Source organism: Xyrauchen texanus, chromosome 35 (genome assembly GCF_025860055.1).
Source record: "Xyrauchen texanus isolate HMW12.3.18 chromosome 35, RBS_HiC_50CHRs, whole genome shotgun sequence".
NCBI classification, from domain to species: domain Eukaryota; kingdom Metazoa; phylum Chordata; class Actinopteri; order Cypriniformes; family Catostomidae; genus Xyrauchen; species Xyrauchen texanus.
Window position 1 is genome coordinate 5,548,085 of NC_068310.1, and position 22,480 is coordinate 5,570,564.

The window sequence follows — 22,480 nt, forward strand, 5'->3', positions numbered from 1 at the left end:
TCAGGATCAGCTTTTAGCCGTGCAAGATACTGCCTCTGCCTTTCTGCCGCTGTTGTCGGTGCCATCACAGACTCATAGATGTCTGTAGATGTTTAATTTGATATTATTAAATCAAACATTCTTTCAGAGCAATTTACTTAACACTGAGATATGAAAATATAGGCAGTAATATAATAATTCATTTAAATTACTGGATAACTTCAGAACCAAAATGTTAAAAACACAACCCCATCACAATCTCACAACCCCGTTATGATCAAAGTAGTAACAGGGTTGAGTGTGACGGGGTTGTGATTTTTTGCTCAAAATGGCCACTGCTCTACATGTAGTGAATAAAAGGAGAGCACATGGCATGCATGATATTAAGGAATTGTGTATATTGTTGAAATAACAAAGATAAGTTTCACAAGTAATAGTTTTCTATCTTTATTTGATGTAACAGGGTTGAGTCGTTGAGCTTGACAACCACAATATCACAATATATAAATAAGTTATAAGTATAAAAGAAGGTGGTAACTTGCCTGTGTCTGCATTGAATGTTGTTCAGAAGACTTCTATGATGTCACTTCCTGTTATTGATGCCACATAAGGATCAGTCCATTATTTTTATGGGAGGAGAATGATGTGCGTAACGGGGTTACTGAGGTACGGGACTAAATAATGTGATTTTAATGAATAATCTTGAACTTCCATCCATCCATCCATCGTCAACCGCTTATCCTGTACAGGGTCGCGGGGGGCTGGAGCCTATCCCAGCTAACATTGGGCGAAAGGCGGGGGACACCCTGGACAGGTCGCCAGTTAATCTTGAACTTACTTAAAAAAAAAAACATTAACAGCAAAAAAGCACAGATAGATATTTATGGGAATGGCAATATGTATGGACTTTTTTCTAATTTTATTGTTCATATCCCAAGTACACTTTCATAGAAGGCCATGAGGGACATGACAAAATAGGTGGTGTCAACTGAAGATCATTTCTAATATAAAGATAAAATGTATGTCATGTTTTCAAACTTTATTAAAGGAGACATTTCAACTGATACAAAAAACTTTTTAAAATAGATTTTGGTGACCCAATAGATAAAATACACTTAAAAAGGTCAGAGGGACTCAAATCATACCGGTTTCGTGGAATGACTCATAGGTGTCTTATTCATTGTGAAAATGTGTTTTCTTAATGGCATGAATCACACTGAAGGCCTAGACTTTTAATGCACAGCCTGCACTGAACAACACAAAATATTGTATATTAGACAGACCATTTAGTGTTTTTGGTGCGTGAGCACGTAACGGAATGCATTAATTTCAACCCACAATCAGAAATTGCAAGCAATCGCATGGCCCGCGAATAATTGTGTATACTCAAATGGCCCATAACGGGAAAAAAAGGTTCCCCACCCCTGATTTAAAAGATGATTGACTCTTTTACCTGAACAGGTGGGACTGCCTTTTCTACATCCGCCATTTTGGGCTTCCGATTTTTCCAATTCATTTTAATACGAGGGAAAAATAGTCTCTGGGAAAACACTTAATTACTGGCAAAATTGTTGGATGTGGTGGAAATGATGCCACAGCTGACATCAGTCGTAATTTGTGTAAAAATAATTATGAAATCATTTTAACACAATAACTATTGAAATGGTTAATGATTATTTCTCTATTATCATTGTTTAAAAAATACAGTTATTAATATTTTTTATAATATATTTTCTTATTTTAAGTTTTATGGTCTGGGACAAGGGTAAAACATTGAGATATGTAGTAAGGCATTTAAAAAAAAATAATCTTTATTATTTGAGCTGTATTTCGTCAGTCAATTCTGTGCCGCGTTATCTGACTGTCGTGATGTCAGACCAAGTGTGCAGTTGTTGTCCACCTCAAGTTATTTTGTTAGTTGTGGCACCCTCTTGTGGTTCACGACTGGCTCAAGACAGACTTGATGCTAGATCATGATTGCAAACTCTCCATGTGATGTCATTGTCAGCAATTTGTACAAGATATTAACCTGCTTTCACATGTGATTCCTTCATAGGAATGTCCTGGATACAATAAAAGCCATGACGCTGTTAATTAACACAGAAAATAATTTTGACTCTCTCCTCAGTTTGTAAAACAAAGCAAAAATCTCATTTAAATGATTGCACTTAAAATAAGTCTGTGGGGCAAGACACTGCAACAAAATTTAAACACTACACTTACACTTAGTATGAAATATCACCACAAGACAGGAACAGGATAGGAAGGCAATAGTTTGCGGTATTAAATTACTCCTTTATTTGCACTGAATATTCTATTAATGATGAACATTCATATTAACAAAATGATTATTACTATTCATAATAACAAATCATATTATTTATTATAATTAATAATACATATTCTAATATTATTACACCTCATGTAGATGATTCTCAGTGTAAACAACATAGGTTTCTAAGAATGTCAGTAGTCACTTAGCTGTCACTTTTATGCAAAGAGAAAAGCAATATCCCTGGAGAAATGTGAGATTAAGTGGGTTAATCAACAGCACAATGATGATAGTTCATGGATGACCTCATAAGGGGCTTGAACAAACAACCTTTCGGTAACTAGATCATTACCCATTACACCCTTACATTTACTACACTCTTACAACTATTCAAAATGACAAAAGAGGCAACATTTTACAATGAGGTTCCATTTTGTTAACATTAGTAAATGCATCAAGTATGATGAACTAACAATATACAGTATTTTTACAGCATTAATAAATCTTAGTGAATGTTAGCTTGTAAGAATACAATTGTTTATTGTTAGTTCATGTTAGTTAACAGTGCATAAACTAATGTTAACATTAATAGTTTTAAAAATGTTTTAGTATGTTTATAGGTAAAGGGATAGTTCACCCAAAAATGAGAATTCTCTCTCATGATTTACTCACCCTACTGGTATCCCAGATGTGGATGACTTTTTATTTATCTGCTGAACACAAAGGAAGATTTTTAGAAGAATATTTCAGCTCTGTAAGTTCATACAATGCAAGTGAATGAGTGGCAAAATTTTGAAACTCCAAAATCCACATAAAGGGAGAATAAAAGTAATCCATATGACTCAAGGGGTTAAATCCATGTGTTCAGCTATGAAATGACAGGTGTGGGTAAGAAACAGATAAAACTGTAAGTAATTTTTTATCATAAATTCTTCTCCTTGCCCAAAAACAGAAGAAGGGGGAAGTGAAGGAAAAAGGACTTAAATAACGATCTGTTTCTCACTTACACCTTTTATATCACCTCAGAAGACATGGATTTAACCACCCCAGAGTCGTCTGGAGCATTTTATGTTGTCTTTTTGTGGATTTTAAGGCTTCAAAGATCTGGTCACCATTCACTTATGGACCTACAGAGCTGAAATATTCTTCTAAAAATCTTAATTTATGTTCAGCAGAAGAAAGTCATACATGAGTAAATGAGGAGAGAATTTTCATTTTCTCAGGCTATCCGTTAAAACCGCCCCATTGAGCAATAATTATGTGCAATCCGCAGTTTAGTCTTATTATATATACCCAAAATTTCCTACCTCTTCTGCCATTATATTCCCTTGCATCTGTATATAACAGATTTGTATTTAAATCTGCACTATGTATGTGTGTGTGTGTGTGTGTGTGTGTATAAAACAGTTAGTTCCGGTCCTCGAATCTGATTGGACGATAGACGTTCCATGAGCACTGATGGTCTGACACCATCAGCACTCAGACGCTTCACAGTGTGTGTGTATCACTCTGCTTGTGTTCGTGCCATTCTAAACTGAAGTGTAAGAGCTCTGGTTTGTCTTTTTGTTTGTCCAAGAAAATACATTTTTGAAAGAAATGCAAATGTGTGTGGACCAAAACAGATTTGGTTTACCTACATTACGTAAACATTTGAAGAGGGTGGTGGATATGAGGCTGAGGTGCAGATACAATATTAGGTAAACACAATATAAACTATTTAGTTACTTGAAAAAAAAAAAAAGCTTCAACAACGTATGTTGACATGTTGTTTCATTATATGAAATCTAAATGTTGTGTGTGAATGAAGAAAATAGGGACAATGGGACAAGATTTTCTATTCTAGAAGAAAAGTAATGTTTTAAATATATTCCAGAAAATATTTTTATATTTTGATTTAAAATATACAAAAAAGGCCAAAAATATTCATATACAAATAAAAATAAACAATTAAAATATATTCAAAATATATTTCTATTCATATTTTAAAATAGATATACTGTATTTTACGAAAATATGTTTGGCATTTTGTTTTTATATATATTTAAAAATTATATAGATATATATATAGCCTATTTTTTGTTCTGTATGGGCTGGGATGTTCAGTGCTCTATAAAAAACTAAAAAAATAATAATAATTAATTGCTGTTCATTTTGTGTAAGAAATGCCTTATATTATGTCCTTTCTTTTCAAAGCAGATGGGAAATTAACATCGTAAATATGACACATGCACAAACTCCAGTCACTGTGACGACTAAATCCACTGTTTCCTGTAATGAACGGCAATTGTGGGCCGTAGTTGGCTGTTGTGTCTGTCCCTGATGTGTGCTGGTCTCCAGTGGACCGCTCCTTATCTGATGACCATTTAGTGTTGGGTCACGTTGTATCTCTAACGATTGGTTGGTTGAGAGTGACGCCCCAGAGTAACACACTGCTGGTAAAACAAAAGATAAAAAAGCCAAAAAATAAATAAATTATCAGCAAAATTAATTAACAAATTAATTGTTTATAAATAAATTACAGTAATTTACAATTTTTCAGTTAATTCCATATGTCTTAACATGTTTAAAGAGGTTGTATCATGGAAAACCAGATTGGTCTTCTGAAATACAAGGGTTCGATATACTCTAACATTCACCAATCCCTCCTCAGAGTCTACACAAGGGATGGGCAACTGGCTGCCCAAGGGCCGTTTACGACAGCGGCAGCTCTGTGTTCAAAAATTGCTTATAAATGACAGAGGCTAGAGGAGACAGGAAGGTGACATTACAACAGTTCTATGCAGAAAAGCATTTCTGAAAGTACAACACGTCGAAAATTGAGGCGGATGGGCTACAGCAGCAGAAGACCCCTCCGGGTACCACTACTGTTAGCTTAGAACAAGAAACTGAGTCTGCAGTAGGTACAGACTCCCCAAAACTGGCATTAGGCGATTGGCAAAACATTGCCTGGTCTGACAAATCTGGATTTCTGCTGAGGTATTCAGATGGTAGGCCCACTGCATCCTCAGCTTTCTGTTCTTGGCTGACAGATGTGGAACCCAACGTGGTCTTCTTCTGTTGTACCCCATCCGCTTCAAGGTTTGACATGTTGTGCATTCTGAGATACTATTCTGCTCAACAGAATTGTACAGAGTGGTTATCTGAGTTACTGTAGACTTTGTCAGTTCAAACCAATCGAACCATTCTCTGTTGATCTCTCTCATCAACAAGCCGTTTTTGCCCACAGAACTGCCGCTCACTGGATGTTTTTGTTTTTCACACCATTCTCTTTACACTGTAGAGTAGGGATGGGCAACTTGCAGCCTGCAGTGTCGTTTATTACAGCACATCGAACAAGACTGAGGATTGACTTTAGTTATTTGAAAAAGGGATTATGTAAAGATTGCATTCAGGCTATAATTACATTACAACTATTGACCAGAAGAGGTCGCTTGTTCTTAGCAGACCTGCTGATCACTCTAGGTTTCTAGCATGCAACATCTTATACTGTTCGTCATTTGTAAGGTAAATTGAGCAAAATTTTCTCAGATGCGGAGGCAACTGATATTCATCCTCCACCACCCGGATTGAGGTCACAACACCACCATGAAAACTTAGTGTGCATTTCAAATTGGGAGAAAAAAGGGAGACATCCAGTATGAGAGATATGATGTAAGGTTAAATTATATATCAGTATCAAATCTTTTTACAAAATCGGTGACAGCGCAAGGATCACCAAAGACATTTTATTCTGTTTCGCTCGTGGTTGCGTGAAATGAAAAAGTAATTGTCAGAGGGCGAAACGTTAAAGTTTCGCTATTGAGAGGCCTGTCTCATTATAGAAAAGTCTTGCGAGTAGTGAGAATGTTTCTCTGACACACAGGAAAGTTCGGTCCATGCGTATATAATGTGGTTCTTAAATGTTTTGTATTAATGCACTGAAATGTTATGTTCTTGTATCCAGTATTGTTATTGATGATAATATTTGGATTTTGGTGATAATATTTCGATTTTAACTAATTCCCATAAACTGTTTTATGAGGTAGGTTGATATTGATATTGAAAATACGATCCTTGTCTGTTTTCATTTGTGTGTTGCAAATGTACAGACAATGCAAATTAGATACATTTTCTTGAAAATGTAAGTTTGAAATCTATTGTCAGTTGAACATGAACTGGTACATCTTTTAGTAAATATGCAAGTTATACAAAAATACTTTATAAAATGTTTTTATAAATAGTATTAAATAAAAGACTTAATATAGTTAACAAAATCTTTAAAAGCACATTGCATTAGTTTTGCACAGTTTACCCATAATGAGGAAATTAATGTGGTGGTTAACATTGTGAGTGTGTATTTGTAATCCGTCCCCTTGGTAGAAAGGAGAATAAAAGGTTGGCCCTCACTACCTTAAAAGTCACCCACCCCTGGTCTACACAATACATTTATTATGTTGGCTTGACTGTTATCCTACAGACTTGGTTTAAGGTTTTTCCAAAATGATCAAATGCAAATGTTAGAGCTTTCAAGCTACATACACCAAACCTTGCACAAACCTTCAGACTGTTCTTGCATTGCCATTTCTTTTCTAACTGATCAGAATAAAAATGTTCATAAACAGAGGACGATATAAAACTTTTAGACAAAGGCTTTGTCAAGCCAACATCAAATTACTTTACTATAGCCCCTTTCACACATACAGCCTTTCCCAGAAAGTTGCTGTATTTTTCAGGTTAGAGGTCCTGCGTGAACACAACCTTTTTGAAAATACTGGTAAATTTTGCACTGGCAGTTTCCATTAATGAGAAGTTTTATAGTAAAATTCCATACTGATGGTATGTGTTAACACATGTGGCACATTTACCAGTAAAGGCAATCCAACAATTTTCCTGTAATTTACCTGGCTGCAAAAACTGCTTGTTTTAGAAATATCACTATTATGATAACATCATAACCATGAGCTCATTAATATATGACCGCAAACATATTGCTATTGTTACTCATTTTACATGCAAAGAGGATAGCTAATCATAAAACAGTTAATTTACATGTAGACATCTTAATGGAACGGTTCAGCCAAAAATTCTTATTGAAAAAATTATATTCAGATTTGGTGCATCAGGATGTCAACGGTGGTTCTTGAGTGTCTTGCGACATACCAAGTTTGAATACACCCAAGCATGAATGTGATTTGAGAGCTGCAGTGGATGGAAGATTTTCAGTGAATAAAGACTTAAATTTCAATTTGTTTCACACAAAGCCATCGTATGGCTTCAGAACACTAGAAATATAGTGCACAATTCATATGGATTACTTTGTGTTTTTGTGTTTTGTTTTTTTTGTGTTTTTCAACACTGTATGCTTTCATTGTATGGAAAAGTGCAGCATGGACATTCTGCTAAACTTCTCCTGTGCTCACCAGAAGAGTTGATGAAGGGAACGAGACATTGTGTCGATGAAGTGACACTAGGGGTCGAGCTTGAGAGCCCGAAACACCTTCAGATCTTTGAGAAAAGGCCAATGAGAATTGGCGAGTTGAATTTGCATGCCACTCCCCCGACCTACGGGTATAAAAGGGAGGCCAGCAGGCAAGTTCATTCAGGTTTTGCACTGAGGATCTGAGACAAGGTCCCGGCCGTTACAACAGTAAAGTTCTGTCTGTGGCAAGAGGGACACAACATCTCATTCCCTCCATCAGGGAACGGAGGATACGACAGTAACCGAGACATTCCCCTTCTGTCACTCACTCGACGTTGTGTTGATGAAGTGACAATAGGGGTCCCATATTTGAAAGGTCACAATGACTGAACTGGTCACGTGAACAGCCAATGCAGGTATAGGCAAGCTACTATGAGCATAGGAACAGATGCACTCGGGCTGCACGGAGAAGGCATCCTTTTGCGTTCCTATTCTTTCAGGGGGAAAAGGCCCCATGGAGGCCACACCCTGTCCTGGAGTGGAGGTGGCAAATACACCATATGGGCCGAATGGCCGGACATGGGAGAGGCATGGTGGTAAGTCCTGCCCTTCGCAGGGGGGGGAGTCTACAAACACAGCGACCGGGGCAGAGAGGGCTCAGCCAAGGGAGACACGGGTCTACCACAAGGAAGGGGGAGACCGTGCCGCGGAAGATGCATCACAGGAGGTTAACAAGGAAACCAAAAACCTGTGGAGCAATTACCCCGGAACAGGGCATGTAGCACAAGTACTGGGTCTGACCTCAAATTCTTCCAAATAATTCATGAGTCAGAGGGCTAGGAGGAAGAACATCCAGGGTTCACCAGTCGTGAACACATATGGGAGAGAAGAAGGCGTGGCTTCACCTTCTTGGAGGGGAAAGGCGCTATCCACAAATGGTACACCTGGCCAGCTGTCCGTGTAACAAAACTTACTTACCTGTTCGCAACTGAAAGAACAAGAGATGAGACCGGCTCAACCCGGAGAATGTAAAACCTTGCAAAGTTTTTGGGTGTTGCCCAGCCCCCTGCCCTACATATGTCTGCTAGAGAGGTGCTGTTGGCCAGTGCCCACGAGGATGCCACACCTCTTGTGGAGAGTGTTTGAACCCGCAAGGGGGCGGGCACTGACTGGACCTGGTAGGCCAACGCTATGGCGTCCACAATCCAGTGGGCAAGCCTCTGTTTGGAGATGGCGTTCCCTTTCTGCTGCCCACCAAAGCAGTCAAAGAGCTGCTCAGAGCATCTAAAGCTCTGCGTGCGATCCAAATAGATGCGCAAAGCACGCACCGGACACAGTAATGATAAGGCTGGGTCTGCCTCCTCCGGGGGCAGTGCTTGTAGGCTCACCACGTGATCCCTGAAGGCGGCACATAGCCCAGTCGGGGCCTCAGGATAACGTGAGACTTCCAGCTCTAGGCACTCTTCGCTGACAGAGAACGCTTGCAGGTCCCCGACACTCTTGATGGAAGTGAGCACGGTCAGGAGTGCAGTCTTCAAAGAGACTGTCTTTAACTCAACTGACTCGAGGGGCTCGAAGGGGGCTCTCCGTAGGGACCACGGAGAGGTCCGATGAGGGAAAGAGGCGAAGTCTAGGAGGGTTCTGCCTCTTGACGCCCCTCAGGAACCTGATGATCAGGTTGTGCTTACCGAGGAACTTGCCTTGAACCATGTCTTGGTACACTGCTATAGCAGCTACATAAACCTTGAGAGTGGAGGGGGACAGCTGCCCATCTAACTTCTCTTGCAGGAAGGAAAGCACTGACCCGATTGCGCAGCTCTGGGGGTCTTCTCTCCGGGAAGAACACCACTGTGGCAGCGGGGGCGTGGTAAAGCTCTCGTCCGGGGGAGAAAGCGGTAAGGGCGCTTGCACCTGAGCTAAATTATGTCTAACACCTGATCTCATGCTCTCTAATTTCAGTGAGCATGGGGAGAGTGGCATAAAAACAGCCACAGAACCTCTAGTCAGCAGAGAGAGTCTGACACAGAGATCAGATGAGAAGCTGAGTGGTGTTATTTTGGAAGCTGTAAAGGGTGAGAGTTGATTCATTAAAAAGCTTTACCTGTGATTCAAAGCCCCCTATTTCCCGTGTCCTACTTCCCTTCTTGGATAATTCTCCCGGGTTTCGGCACCAGTGTAACAAACTTCTCACAAGGAGGGAAGGAGGACACGGGAAATAGGGTGCTTTGAATCACAGGTACCGCTTTCTCCCACGGACGAGCTCTTGACCACGCCCCCACTGCCACAACCACTTAGCAAAGATATGCCACTTCAGGGAGTAGAGATGCTTTGTAGTAGGGGCTCTGGCCTGAGTGATTGTGTTAACCACAGCGGGTGGTAGACCAGTTAGGTCTGCCGCGTGCTGTCCTGGGACCAGACATGGAGATTCCAGAGGTCTGTGCGTGAGTGCCAGATTGAAGCGATAACCATGTGGCCAAATTCCGGGCAAGGGACACTAAGGGAAGAATCGCACCCAACGTTCCTGGGGGTGGAGCCTCGCAGTAGGGGGAAGCAAGACCGAGGCGGGAGTGCTGAGGAGACCCTCTAAGCACTTACCTTGCTTTGTGCATCCGGCACAAGGCGGGCTGGCGACTGAGGAGGGGGGCTTCTCGGGGCGTTCTCGAAATTCATCACCAGCGGCAGGCAGGAGATGTGGTTTGTGTGGCGCAGCAGGGCATGAGAAGGCGGGGGTACCTGAGGAGAGAGGAAACTACTCTTTTCTTGACAAGGTGGGTACCGCAACCCATGCGTGGTGCGGCGAACAGAAAAGAATGGAACAAAAGGTTTACCTCCCGGCCCTCCGCCGGGGCAGGGAGTGGTCTGTACATCAGCTCCTGTGTTCCTGCAGTCAGCTCCTTCCTCAGGTGGCCCGTCTCAGGGACCCTTGGGAGCCCTTTAGGGGTCTTAGCGGCCAGCCTAGTAGCGGAGGGTGTCGCTATCCTGTGGGGGACTCTACGGCGTGGGCGAGTAGTAGGCTCCAGCTGGGGCGGAGCCAGCTGCGCTTGGGATTCCGCAGGGGGACGCTCTCAGTGAGATGTGCTGTATGGCCTCTCTCTGTTGTTTCACCACCGAGAACTGCTGGGCGAAGTCCTTGAGGGTGTTGCCGAAGAGGACTGCCTGGGAGATGGTGGCATTGTGCCCTGTCTGCCTCCCTCATCTCTGCCAGGTTCAGCCATAGGTGGAACTCTTGGACCATGAGCGTGTACTTCGTTTGCCGAAGGCTCAAGCTGTGACCTTCGTCACTTGGAGGGCAAGATCAGTCGCCATGCACAGTTTTTGCACAGTTTTATACCCGTATGCCGGGGGGAGTGGCATGCAAATTCAACATTGGCCTTTTCTTAAAGATCTGAAGGTGTTTCGGTCTCTCAAGTTCGACCCCCAAGTATCACTTCATCGACACAACATCAAGTGAACGACAGAAGGGGAACAGCCAATTATTTATTAAAAGTCAGATAGAGGGTGGTAAATGCTAAATTACTACTTGTTTTGGTGCAGGAAACCTTGACTAACATTATATGTGGCCACAAGGGGAAACATACAATGCTGTGTAGAATACTGTATATGCTCTTTAAAGTCTATTCAGTTATTATTGTTACAGTAGTAGAGGTGGACATTTTTACCCAGCAGTGTTCGTAAGAGTACAGCAAACACAAACACAGTGAGAGTGGTGAGAGTGGCACAGGCCAGTAGCAGCTGAACAGAGCTGTGTGTGAATTCTCTCCATGCTCTCATTAGATGAATCCTCCACAGGACTAAAGCACACGGAGTCACTTCACCTTCCTCAAACTCTCTGCATCTACAGGAGACAGAGGACAGTGTAGTCAATATGAAATCAAGATGTACCCTATTTACTTTATTAATAAACGTTCCTTGTCTTTTTAGGGCCTTTCCCACTGGCGGAACTAAAGCCCATTTTAGGTACTTTTCCCCAGGACTATTGCTTTTCATTGCTTTTGCACCTGATGAGCTATAGTTCCTTGAAGCCATTTTAGGGGACATTTTAGCCACCATTAGTAAACAAACTAGCTGCTAGCCTGGTACTGAGAGGATTGCACTAATTTTTCAATTCCCTGAACAGAAATAATATAACAAAGTATCCAAAGAGAATCACCTGTTTCACATATGTGTATGTATGTGTGACTTAATCGGGAGACAATCTTTGAGTTTTCATCGCTTTTGTACTGTGTGACTATAAAGAAAATAAAGTGATTTCTGGATTACTACTTCGACTTTTTCCCGAAATTATGGATATAAATAATCAGATTTTTATCGAGAGTGGGTAATTGAACTTTATTTTACACTAAACCATAATTAAATCTAGTATACATGATGGAAGTATTGTGTGCCTGTTACTGTGTGGTTAACTTCAAGGCATCTTTTTTGAGTCAATGAGTTAGCATTTCGGTACAGCAATTTATGTTGAGTCATAAAAGCCTTTATTGTAAAAGACTGTGTTGATAAATAGCATCATATCTGTCATAATGTGCTGTGCCCATTGACAATGCCAGAGTCAATTTTAAAAAAAAATCAGTGGGGAATGCCATTCTAACATGTTCAAAGAATAAGTCTGTTGAATAAATGAATATTTTTCGCTTAAGTCAGTGCTTCTCAGTGCTTTGCAATGCTGCATAATGTCATAAAATGGTTTGTTTCATGAATCAAACTTGTTTATTATAAAACTAGAAACTTAGAAAGTTTCTCTTCATACACAATCGATGCAGAACGTTGCTTGGAGTCACTGATCCAGATTCAGTGGTTCTCATCCCATTATACCAGTAAAGGGGAACTGTATCACAGAGCAGTTGAGCTGCATTAGTCAGTGAATTGAGCGAGTATTTCACCCCATGTATCATGTCGTTGCCAGTGGAAGACTAGTCTTATCATCCCTCTGCATTACAAAAATCAGTAAATGTGTATAGGCAGTGTGTATTAACACATGAATCAATCGCGTTTCACTCAAATGTATGTTGACCTCATATTGCTCTAAAACACGAAATGCGCATGCGCATTAGCGAGTTGATTGACAGGCAATGTCTGTATCTAAAAGGTGATTTGCTCTTTTACCGGCAAGGCGGATCTTCCTTTCTACATCCATTGACTGTTGGGTGCTAGAGCTTACTGGTTGTGCATTCCAATTTCTCCCATTCATTTAAATAGAAGGGACTTGTCTCTCTGCTAAATAGTCCCTGGCCTCACACTCTATAGAACTACAATGCCCATCATGCACTACGTCTCCTTCCCAAAGTTTGCACAATTTTACACAATATTGGTCACATTACAGGGACAGTAGATGTGTACAAAAGCAATGTGTTACTTAATTTAAAAAGTACACTTTTGCCACCTCGTCTTTCTGCGTCCGACAACAGGAAAATGTTGCCTTGGGAGGCTGTATAAGGATGGATGAAGGTAGAATGAAATAAGGTGCTTTTTAAACTGTTCAGAGAGATCTATTCATCCAAAAACACTGTTGTTTAAACCATTAACTGAAAGGGCACCTGCCTATGCTTTCCGATGCAGCCAAGGTTTGTATGAAACAGCCCTAAAATAAAAGTGTAGCTCCGATCCCGGCGTCCTCCTTCGGTGTTGTTGATATTGTTGTTGTTGCTATTGAAATGCGAGTGCAAATTATGTCAGAATAGAAATGGTTGATACTAGATGATGTCACTATGGGGGTTACTTTGGGAGTGCAAATGCAACAGGGTTAAAAGTCTCCTCGGGTGTTCCGTTCCTCTTAAGAGTCCTCATCTAGAAAGTTACTAAGGGAAAAGTACCAGGATTGTAGGTGGGAAAGGGCCTATTGTTTTATCTGTGCATATTGTTCTAAAAAAAACTTTCTCTGCCTTTCTCCTGCTGACCTAACAAAAGGTGCCTGGGCAGGACACAAATTATATTAACCAATAATATTGTAGCCTTACAACCACAATCCAATCAAATTCCAAAGGATAAAGTAAAGTCCCACCCTACATTATTTCTCATTGAGTTTCACTCAAAAATACATTGGGCTCGAGGTCATTTTTTAAATCTGGTTATCAAAATATAATTTAAACTGAGAAAATAAGTTTTAGGATTTTGCAAGGTTACAACATAGAATGATTAAGAAATATTCAGCACTATTTCTAGGTGAATCTGAATATTGTAAAAGCAATTTGATTCCATCCCATGTTTTTTAGAGAACAAAAGTGTCACTTGCAGGGAAACTGGCATTTGTTGCACGTAACTGTTGCACGTATTTTGTGCTATGGGTCTAAAACTTTGATGTAGCCCAAAATGTGTGTCTGCTGCAAATTAAAGTAGTTTAGAAATCTGCAGAATATAAAATGTACTTGTTAAAAAATAGTTACAATTACTACTTGATAATTACAATTATTACAGACCAACACTAACTCTACACTTTTGGGATTTTTAGATATAATGATAAGATATTATTTAGTACCTTTTTTTAAGGTATTTTACTATTGAAGAGGTTAGATTATATTAGTGAGGACCTTTTCAGAAATTTGGCCCTCACATTTAGAGCTAAAAGAACACATACCATTCTGCATGCACAAACACATACATACACTTGTTTTGCACCAGGCTTTGCATAATTCAAAGCAAACTCAAAGCTGCAAAGGTTTCTTTCAAACTACATGAGGAACTAACAAGCAAATGATTGCAGATCACACAAACCTGTATAAGAGCATCTCCACAACAGTGCTCCGGTTCATCTTCTCTGCTGTTGAGATTGACATCTGATCTAGCTTGTTCTGTGGAACTTCATAACCCTCTTCAATTAACATAGCCAGATTAAAAAGTCCCTGAAGGTTCAAACAGAAACTCATTTTCACTTAAATGCTTAAATTGAATAGAAAAAGAAAGCAAATCAATTTCATATATTCTTGATATTTTGATTAATTTGAATGAACTGAGATAAATTCTGTGTAAAATTTGTATAGAATATAAAATGTAAATAAAAAAGTAAAATACTCTTTAAAGAAGTGAGCTAAATCTGAAAACAAACAAAACAAAAAAAACATTTGGGGATGTCCTCAAAGGTAAAAATGCACACAAATGATGTAAAACTATGTCATGTTTTTTTTCTTATAGTGGAAGGATTATGTGACATAACTAAACTACGGTATGCAAGGTGAAAGATAATAAAACCCAGACAATATTAAATATAGTTTAACTTGTAACAAGGACAAATCATTATAAAAATAAATTGTGAAGTATTGGCTGCTAAAAGCATGAAATCTTACATTTTCCTATTCTGCATATGTCAAGGTAACATAAATTAATTCTCAATGTGTGATTTTAAGGACCATTGTTTATTTTTGTGCAATAAACAATTTTGGTACTGTGGTCATTACTTGATGACCAATGTAACATCTTGGCCCTGAAACAAAACCAGTTGAAATCTACTGCACTAGTACAGTAGTACCCTTAAATGTGTGTGCGTGCATGCATCTGTGTGTGTGTGTGTGTGTGTGTGTGTGTGTGTGTGTGTACCTGAGGACTGCCGTGCACTGCTGCTGTACCATACATGTCCATAGCCTTCACCATATCAGCCATATCTCTGTAATTATCTCCCATCCTCAACAAACCTGCAGACAATAGAGAATGGAAGATAATCATCAGAAACAGATAAAAGCATGTATTTTAACACATAAGAGGTGCTTTATGAAAATGAAAAATAAAGTAAAATGAAATGAAACAAAACAATAAAAAGTCTTTATCAGATTGTAGCTATTCTTCTAAATACATTTTCAGGATCACTCACCAGCTTCTTGTGGGATGTGATTAAATGTGGAGTAGTTGTGATACCTCCACTGACAGTGCGATCTGTGGTTTAACACCTACAAACACATGAAGAGAATGACAGCATATAAAGCACAAAGAAGACATCACAGGCTTGAGACTGATGGACTGACAGAATATGACACAGATGTAAGATTCACCTCACACAGATAAGCAGCATTGTGTTGAGCCACACCAAGACCAGTTTCTGCTAGCATGGCATATTTCACCAACGCTTCATCCCTTTGATGTTAAACACACAGGGATAGTGATTTATGGAAAACAGTTAGTTAAAATATATGAGTATTGGATGCAGAGAAACCCAAATCAAGAAAAAAATATTTTTTCACATAAAAAACAAGAGTGGGTCATAATTAGGCCAAATGGACATACAACATCATAGTGTTAGAAATATCCTTCTATGGTAGAAAAAAAGAAGGATTTCAAAATAATGGATGTTGGAAGTTTCAATGGATAAACGGATGAACAAAAGTATGGATGAAAGGATATATGGATGTTTGGTTGGTTGGATGGATGGATGGATGGATGGATTGATAGTTGTGGAAAGATTTCAAAAGATGGTTGAAAGTTTAGATGTATAAATACGATAGATGGATGGATAGATGTTAAAATGGATAGATGGATGAACAGATAAATAGATGAAAGGATAGATGGATGGTTTGGTTGTTGGAATGATGGATGGTTGGATAGATCATCAGATATTGAAAGTTTAGATAAATAGGTGGATGAATCGATGTATGGATAACAGAATAGAAGAACGATTGGTCGGTTGGATGGATGGAGAGACAATGAATGGACAGATGGATGAATATTTGGATGGATGGATGTCTGATTTTGGAAGTTTAGATGTATGGATGAAAGGATAGATGGAAGATTGACTGGTTGGATTGACAGACAATAGACTGATAGATAGATGTTGGATGGATGGATGGATGGATAAATGTTGGATGGATGGATAGATGGACAACAGATAGATAGAAAAGGATAGATTGACAATTGATTGGTTGGATATATGCAGAGACCATGGTAAGTCATACAGATTTTGGATGGATGCATTGATAGATGGATGAATGAATGGATGGATGGATGGATGTTAAAACAGATGGATGTATGAAAGGATAGATGTTGGATGGATGTATGAACAGATATACATCTGATAAAAGGATAGAAAAGGAAAGGACTAGAACTAGTTGTTTGGATGGAGAGACTATGGATGGATGGATGAATGGATGGATGGTTGTCGATAGATGGATAGTTGTTTCGATGAATAAATAGATGAACAGATTGATGGATGGATTTTAAAATGGATAAATGGATGTACAGGCATATGGATGAAAGGATAGATGGACAGACTGGTTGCTGGATGGATGGAAGAACAGTTGAATGGATGTTTTGGTGGATGGATGTTTCTCTCACCATGATCCTCTTTGATAAGTCTGGAGAGCTTTTCTCACCATGAAGCCCAGGTGACCATTAAATTCACTGACTCGCGTCAGTAGCCTGAAGAAACAGAGAACACAAACAAAACCAAAGTAACACAAGTTTATCTCTCAGATTGACCTTTTTGTCAAATCTGTTAAAATTTGGGGTTCTGATTTTTTCCCATAACTTTTACAATCAGCCCCCGAGGGGCGGCAGGTCACAATCTGTGTACTAGCTCAATAGTTCTAGCTACTACATATCTGACATACAGCACAGCTTTCTGTTGATCTCTCTTCACTCCTTGTATGGTTCCACTGGAGAGAAACAATGCCGACTCCACAGCGCCCTCTATGTGACCCATCTGAGCTGCACGCAGGAAGTAGTGAAATGCAGCTGTCTGAAAATACACTGTGTTAATAAATCCTTAAATTTTCAGGACTAAAACAATAAGTCACTTTTAATGTGACTGTAGTTTAACTGTTACGCAGTTATTTTGTGTTACAAATAACAATTTAAATACCGTAGTAATGTGTAATAACAGTAGCCCAACAAAACTAATTTTAAAACAAGTTTTAAAATGTGCATACGCAATTGAGATTTGAGACTATGCAGTGTGAGATATTCAGTGAATAACTTAAATTTCATTCTGTTCCTTACGATCATATGGCTTTAGACGACCTGCGATATAGCGCACAAGTTATGCAGACTACTTTCATGACAAGTTCATGGTGTTTTTTGTCCTTTTCCTTGCTTGACCTTACTATATGATTTTATTGTATGGCAAAGAGCAGCACGAAAGAGCAGAGATTCTTTAAAGCAAAGTAATACAAGATTATAACAACATGAGGGAGAGTAAATCACAACAGAATTGTAATTTTTTGGGAGAACTGTTCCTATTATGCCAAATGTGGTGTGTTGCAGCCTCCGACCTCATTCCTGTCTGGTTTTTCAGGATTGGCACCATTTAGATGGTAAACGCCCACGTTGAAGAGTCCATCACGACTGCCGTTCTGAGCAGCCAGCTCGAAGTATTGGATCGCCTTTTTTCCATCTTTCACTATGGTACTGTAGTACCACCCGAGGCCATTCAGAGCTTCTACAGAACCCTGAGAAAAACACACACACACAGCCAACATATACTCATCAGGGTTAATAGTTTATAGTTTATAGTTCCAGGTTTGTTGATAATAAGTACAACAGCATTAATATGTTCTACAGTATTAATATGTTTTATAAAACAGTTCTATAAAGGATAATTTAATATTTTATACAATATGGTCAGTTATTTTGTCTTTTTTTGCTTTGCTTTGTTTTTGTTAAAGATTATAACCTTGATACTAACCATGTCAGCAGCTTTCTCCAGGAGCTCGAGGCCAAGAGTTTGATTCTTCCTCATTCCTGTTCCCTTTTAAAGCACAAACAAATCACTGTTTTATCAGGCCTTACCAAAAGAGCAATCTTGAAACTACCCAGAGATATACCATTTTACATCAATTTCCCTAATCTCATATCAGGTGTGTGTATTTATATGAAACAAAGTCTATGTACATTTACTATGCAAATGGATAATAAGATACGTCTCAAGAGATTTCCATGTAACCTCTGGATTACCTTTAGGAGGAAAATGGCATAGTCGTACATGGCGGTTGGATCGGTCATCTGCAGGGCACTTCTGGCATACCACATCATTGCTGCTCTGATGTCCTTCCCCACCCCATTACTGCCCCACAGAAGCATCCTGGCCAGAGTTTTCTACAAGACAAAACAATTCAAAATACTTAAGAGTAGCTGAAATTCAAAGAATTTGTTAGAGAAGTTGGTTAACACATCACTAACTCCTAAGTATTAAACCTCACGTAATACTGTAGCTCTTCTAACTTTGGGATGCCCTTGGTTTTAAAATTAAATCAAAGACAAATAGGTGTTGCATTTGGGTGTCCACATACTTTTGCCCATATAATTTAGAAGGAAAGGGAGAGAGAGGTGAATACCTGAGATTCTACATCTCCTCTCTCAGCTTGGTGTTTCAAATATTGCACAATATCACCGGACTCTCCTGTCTGAGTTTGGAGCTCATCATCGTTGTTTAAATGAACGTGTTCTATGAGTGTTTGCTGCAAAGAATAAACACATTCAGACAAAATTATTTGACTTCAAAACAGTCATACTAATCCCACACACACAAAAACGGCATTTCATCAGACTTTTTCTCCTTCAGGGTTGCAACATTCAGGGTTTACATCTCTTGTACTCTGCAAGCCTGACCCATTGCTTTATCGTCTTGATATGCATGTCTAAACAGCAAGTGGATGATTTTCCATCTCCCTGTTGTGCTTCTTACAATAAGCATATCCTTTCCACAATTGTGTATTTGTGAAAAAATAGAATTGTAACGAGTTTTTCTTTCTAACTAAACTTGGAGGCCTTGGAGAGACATTTTTTTGGAAATAAACATCAACATAAAATGTCCAAAAAGGGGGCATTAAAGTGTTAAAGGGGAAAGTGTCCAAAATATATGGGGATATGTCACCCCTCATGGTGAATGGGGCTATGTGAAGGCAGTAAGTGAAGAGGGAACAAGGTCCAGGTATAATGGCGGGGTCCGGCGTACAAGACGGGCTCCCCGCCTGAATCCTGGGGGCGAGGGTCAGCTTCAGAGCAGCTTGGTTTCCCTGGGTGATATAAATATATAGTGATAAAAATTACAAGGGGAATGGCGGCCTGGCACCCTGGCCCATCAGCCTTGACATGTGCTGTAATTCCCGGCAATGCATCTAATTCCTGCCACTTCAGGTCCTGCAACACATCTAACTCGCGCTGGACCCTCCCCATTCCTTTCCTGGACCTGCAAGGACACCGGTGTGTGCACAAAAGGAAATATAAACCGGCTCCCCAAGGAGATGCACACTCCTTATTAATGGAAGCATTGATGAGGATATATTCACAAGAAGTGCACCTCATCCGCTGACCAAGCGAACCTTATTAAATTTCTCCTCTCCTCTACCCAGTCCTGTTGTGAGCCTGGCTGAAGGACGACCCTCAGAGGTAGGGTGATAATATCAAGAGGTAGGGGCAGGTCATTCCTTAACACAGAGCCACTTGTTTAAGGCATAATTTCCAAGATAGTGTTTTGCAAGCATTTTCCTAATGATTTATCGCTCTGGGAATAAATCGATTAGAGGTGCTTGCAGTCTTCTTGGCTTTGTTAGCCTTTCAGTTAAACATGCAAGGTTTTCATGTTCTGGTCCTTACATACAACACAGCGGTTGTGGCATCCATACAGTAAATCACCAAGGGGTATTAAGTTTGTGCCCGATGTTGGCTCTGGCACGTTATGCTCTCCTCTGGAGCGTGAAATATCACCTGTCTATATGTGCAATGCACATCTCCGAGTCACCTCAGCTGCAGGATAGACTTGCTCTTGTGTTAGGGAGTCAGACCAGTTGAATGGAGACTTCAACCTCAGACAGTTCAGAGAATTTAATCCATGACTCAAGCTATGCTGAGTTTTGAGGCCTAGCACACAAATGGTCAGTGAAATGCAAATATGCATTCCCTCCTGTCCCCTTGCAAAATTTGGAAAGACAAGGCAACTATGTGTGATGAGATGTTTCCACACAAAAGTAATTTATTCAGCACACTCAAGCATCTCCTCCATAGAAATCCATTAAATAAAAGCGAGCTCTTGTCTCTTTGCAATTGTACCACCATAGAATGTCTATGGGACCGCTGTGTTATCTTATTTTATGCTAAGCCAGAAGGCTCACCTTGATAGAAGTTCTCTGAAAGGAGTTCACTGCCTTTAACTGTTGAGGCTGCTGCCATATTAACTTGAAGTCATGACTTTTAAATCGGAGCTTCCACAGAATTCTTTATAATTTGTAAGTTCTCTAAAGACATAAATGCTTTTCATGTCGGTAATTAATGCACCATAAGAACCACTCAGAATACCTAAGCAACCACATAGCAACCACCCACAACACCAGAAACAACTTCAGAAAATGTAAAAATCTACTTCTTACTCTCGTTGTAGTAAAATGGTAAATAACTCGTTACATACGTTCAAACATAACCATTTACTGTCCATGTAAGAGCATTTAGATCAAATATGGACATATTTTTTAATGTCTAGGCTATATATAAATGTGTTACTCACCCCAGAGTCATGTACTTTATCATGGTCAATGCTGGTTTGTTTGCCAATGTTGGCATAGTATCCATATGCAGTATTGTGGTCTTTGGGGAAACCGTCGAGTCCCTGCATGTGTTTGTATCCCAAATGCATCAGAGAGAGACGGTTGTCACTGACTCCGCCAATCAGACTATAAACATGACCCTGAGAAAATCCATATGAAGAGGTCAAGTTCAGAAGTGGACAAAACTGTTGTATTAAAAAACATTTGTTTGCGGCACCCATATTTCTATGTTTTCTTTTGTAGTTGTTCCTCATTGGTTACTTTACAGCAGCTTATCTGATATTTTGTGGCTCTTTATAAAATTACTACTTCATGCCAACATGAAATGGTGTTCTAAACTGAATTACTTTGGTAATGTTGTGCATTTAATGTTGTTCAGGGGGAGAAAAGTAGGGCAGGAATTGACTTTCTATATCAGGAATTGATTGGATCATGAAAAGTGTCCGTTCCATACCAGAATGAGTCAGACTTGAATGTGACTTTGCAGTGGATTGCGAAGACTAACCTTAATGCTGCATAAAATTATATTATAAAGAACTGAGTTCCTACAATGCTGTAGCAACAGTTAGGAGAGTGATGTAAACATAAATGTATTATATAAGAAGAATTAAACATTAGTTCAAGTTTAGCTGTGCATTCAATTAATTGTCTGTGCAGATGTAAGGTAGTGTCATATTTATATTGTTGATACAGCTAATTCATCTCATTTATATATAGGATGTGTTTGAGTATGGTGATAAACCCAATCAGTAAAACCATAGTAACCATAAAATTAGCCATGGTTACTACAATCATGGTTATTACAATATTACTACAGTAAAACCATAGTTACTACACTTTGCATCAAAACCATGTTTAAACTCATGTTTAAACCCAGATGTGTATATCTTTCTGTCATCTGCTGAACATAAATTATATAAGATTTTAAGAAGAATATCTCAGCTCTGTTGGACAATACAATGCAATAGAATGCTGATCTGCTCCAAAAAAGGTAGTATAAAAGTAATCCATACAACAGTGGTTTAAAATATATCTTCTGAGGTGATATAATAGGTGTGGGTGAGAAACAGATTTGAAGTGCTTTTTTTTACTATAAATCTACACTTTGACTTTCACTCCCACTTTCTTCTTATTTTGTTGCATTCTTTGTGCATATCTCCACCTACTGGTCAGGGCTGGTCAAAGGTGGAGATTTATGATAAAAAGGGACTTAAATATTGTTTCACTGTTTCTCACCCACACATAACATATCACTTCTGAATATATAGATTAATCCACTCACTCACTCGCCACCATTCACTAACATTGTATGGATCTACAGAGCTGAGATATTCTCCTAAAAATCTCTGTTTGTCTTTTGCAGAACAAAAAAAGTCA

The 22,480-nt window shown here is 39.3% G+C and overlaps 1 protein-coding gene across 4 annotated transcripts in view; it reads right to left on the reverse strand.

The window, feature by feature from the left end:
• Nucleotides 1-2,261: 2,261 nt before the first annotated feature.
• The window catches only part of LOC127628650 (protein sel-1 homolog 3), a 36,402-nt gene continuing 16,183 nt past the window's right edge, over nucleotides 2,262-22,480 (reverse strand). For 3 of the 4 annotated variants that reach the window (XM_052105422.1, XM_052105419.1, XM_052105423.1), the window contains exons 11-23: nucleotides 21,064-21,243; nucleotides 18,899-19,021; nucleotides 18,519-18,659; nucleotides 18,250-18,312; nucleotides 17,837-18,013; nucleotides 17,177-17,304; nucleotides 16,902-16,985; nucleotides 15,626-15,707; nucleotides 15,448-15,523; nucleotides 15,177-15,271; nucleotides 14,358-14,485; nucleotides 11,309-11,484; nucleotides 2,262-4,683 (exon numbers count right to left, since the gene is read on the reverse strand). In XM_052105422.1, coding sequence (XP_051961382.1) covers nucleotides 4,439-4,683; nucleotides 11,309-11,484; nucleotides 14,358-14,485; nucleotides 15,177-15,271; nucleotides 15,448-15,523; nucleotides 15,626-15,707; nucleotides 16,902-16,985; nucleotides 17,177-17,304; nucleotides 17,837-18,013; nucleotides 18,250-18,312; nucleotides 18,519-18,659; nucleotides 18,899-19,021; nucleotides 21,064-21,243 — 1,698 coding nt within the window. In that variant the 3' untranslated portion in view covers nucleotides 2,262-4,438. The remainder of the gene's footprint in view (nucleotides 4,684-11,308; nucleotides 11,485-14,357; nucleotides 14,486-15,176; nucleotides 15,272-15,447; nucleotides 15,524-15,625; nucleotides 15,708-16,901; nucleotides 16,986-17,176; nucleotides 17,305-17,836; nucleotides 18,014-18,249; nucleotides 18,313-18,518; nucleotides 18,660-18,898; nucleotides 19,022-21,063; nucleotides 21,244-22,480) is intronic. The other variant, XM_052105421.1, reaches the window with a different exon arrangement.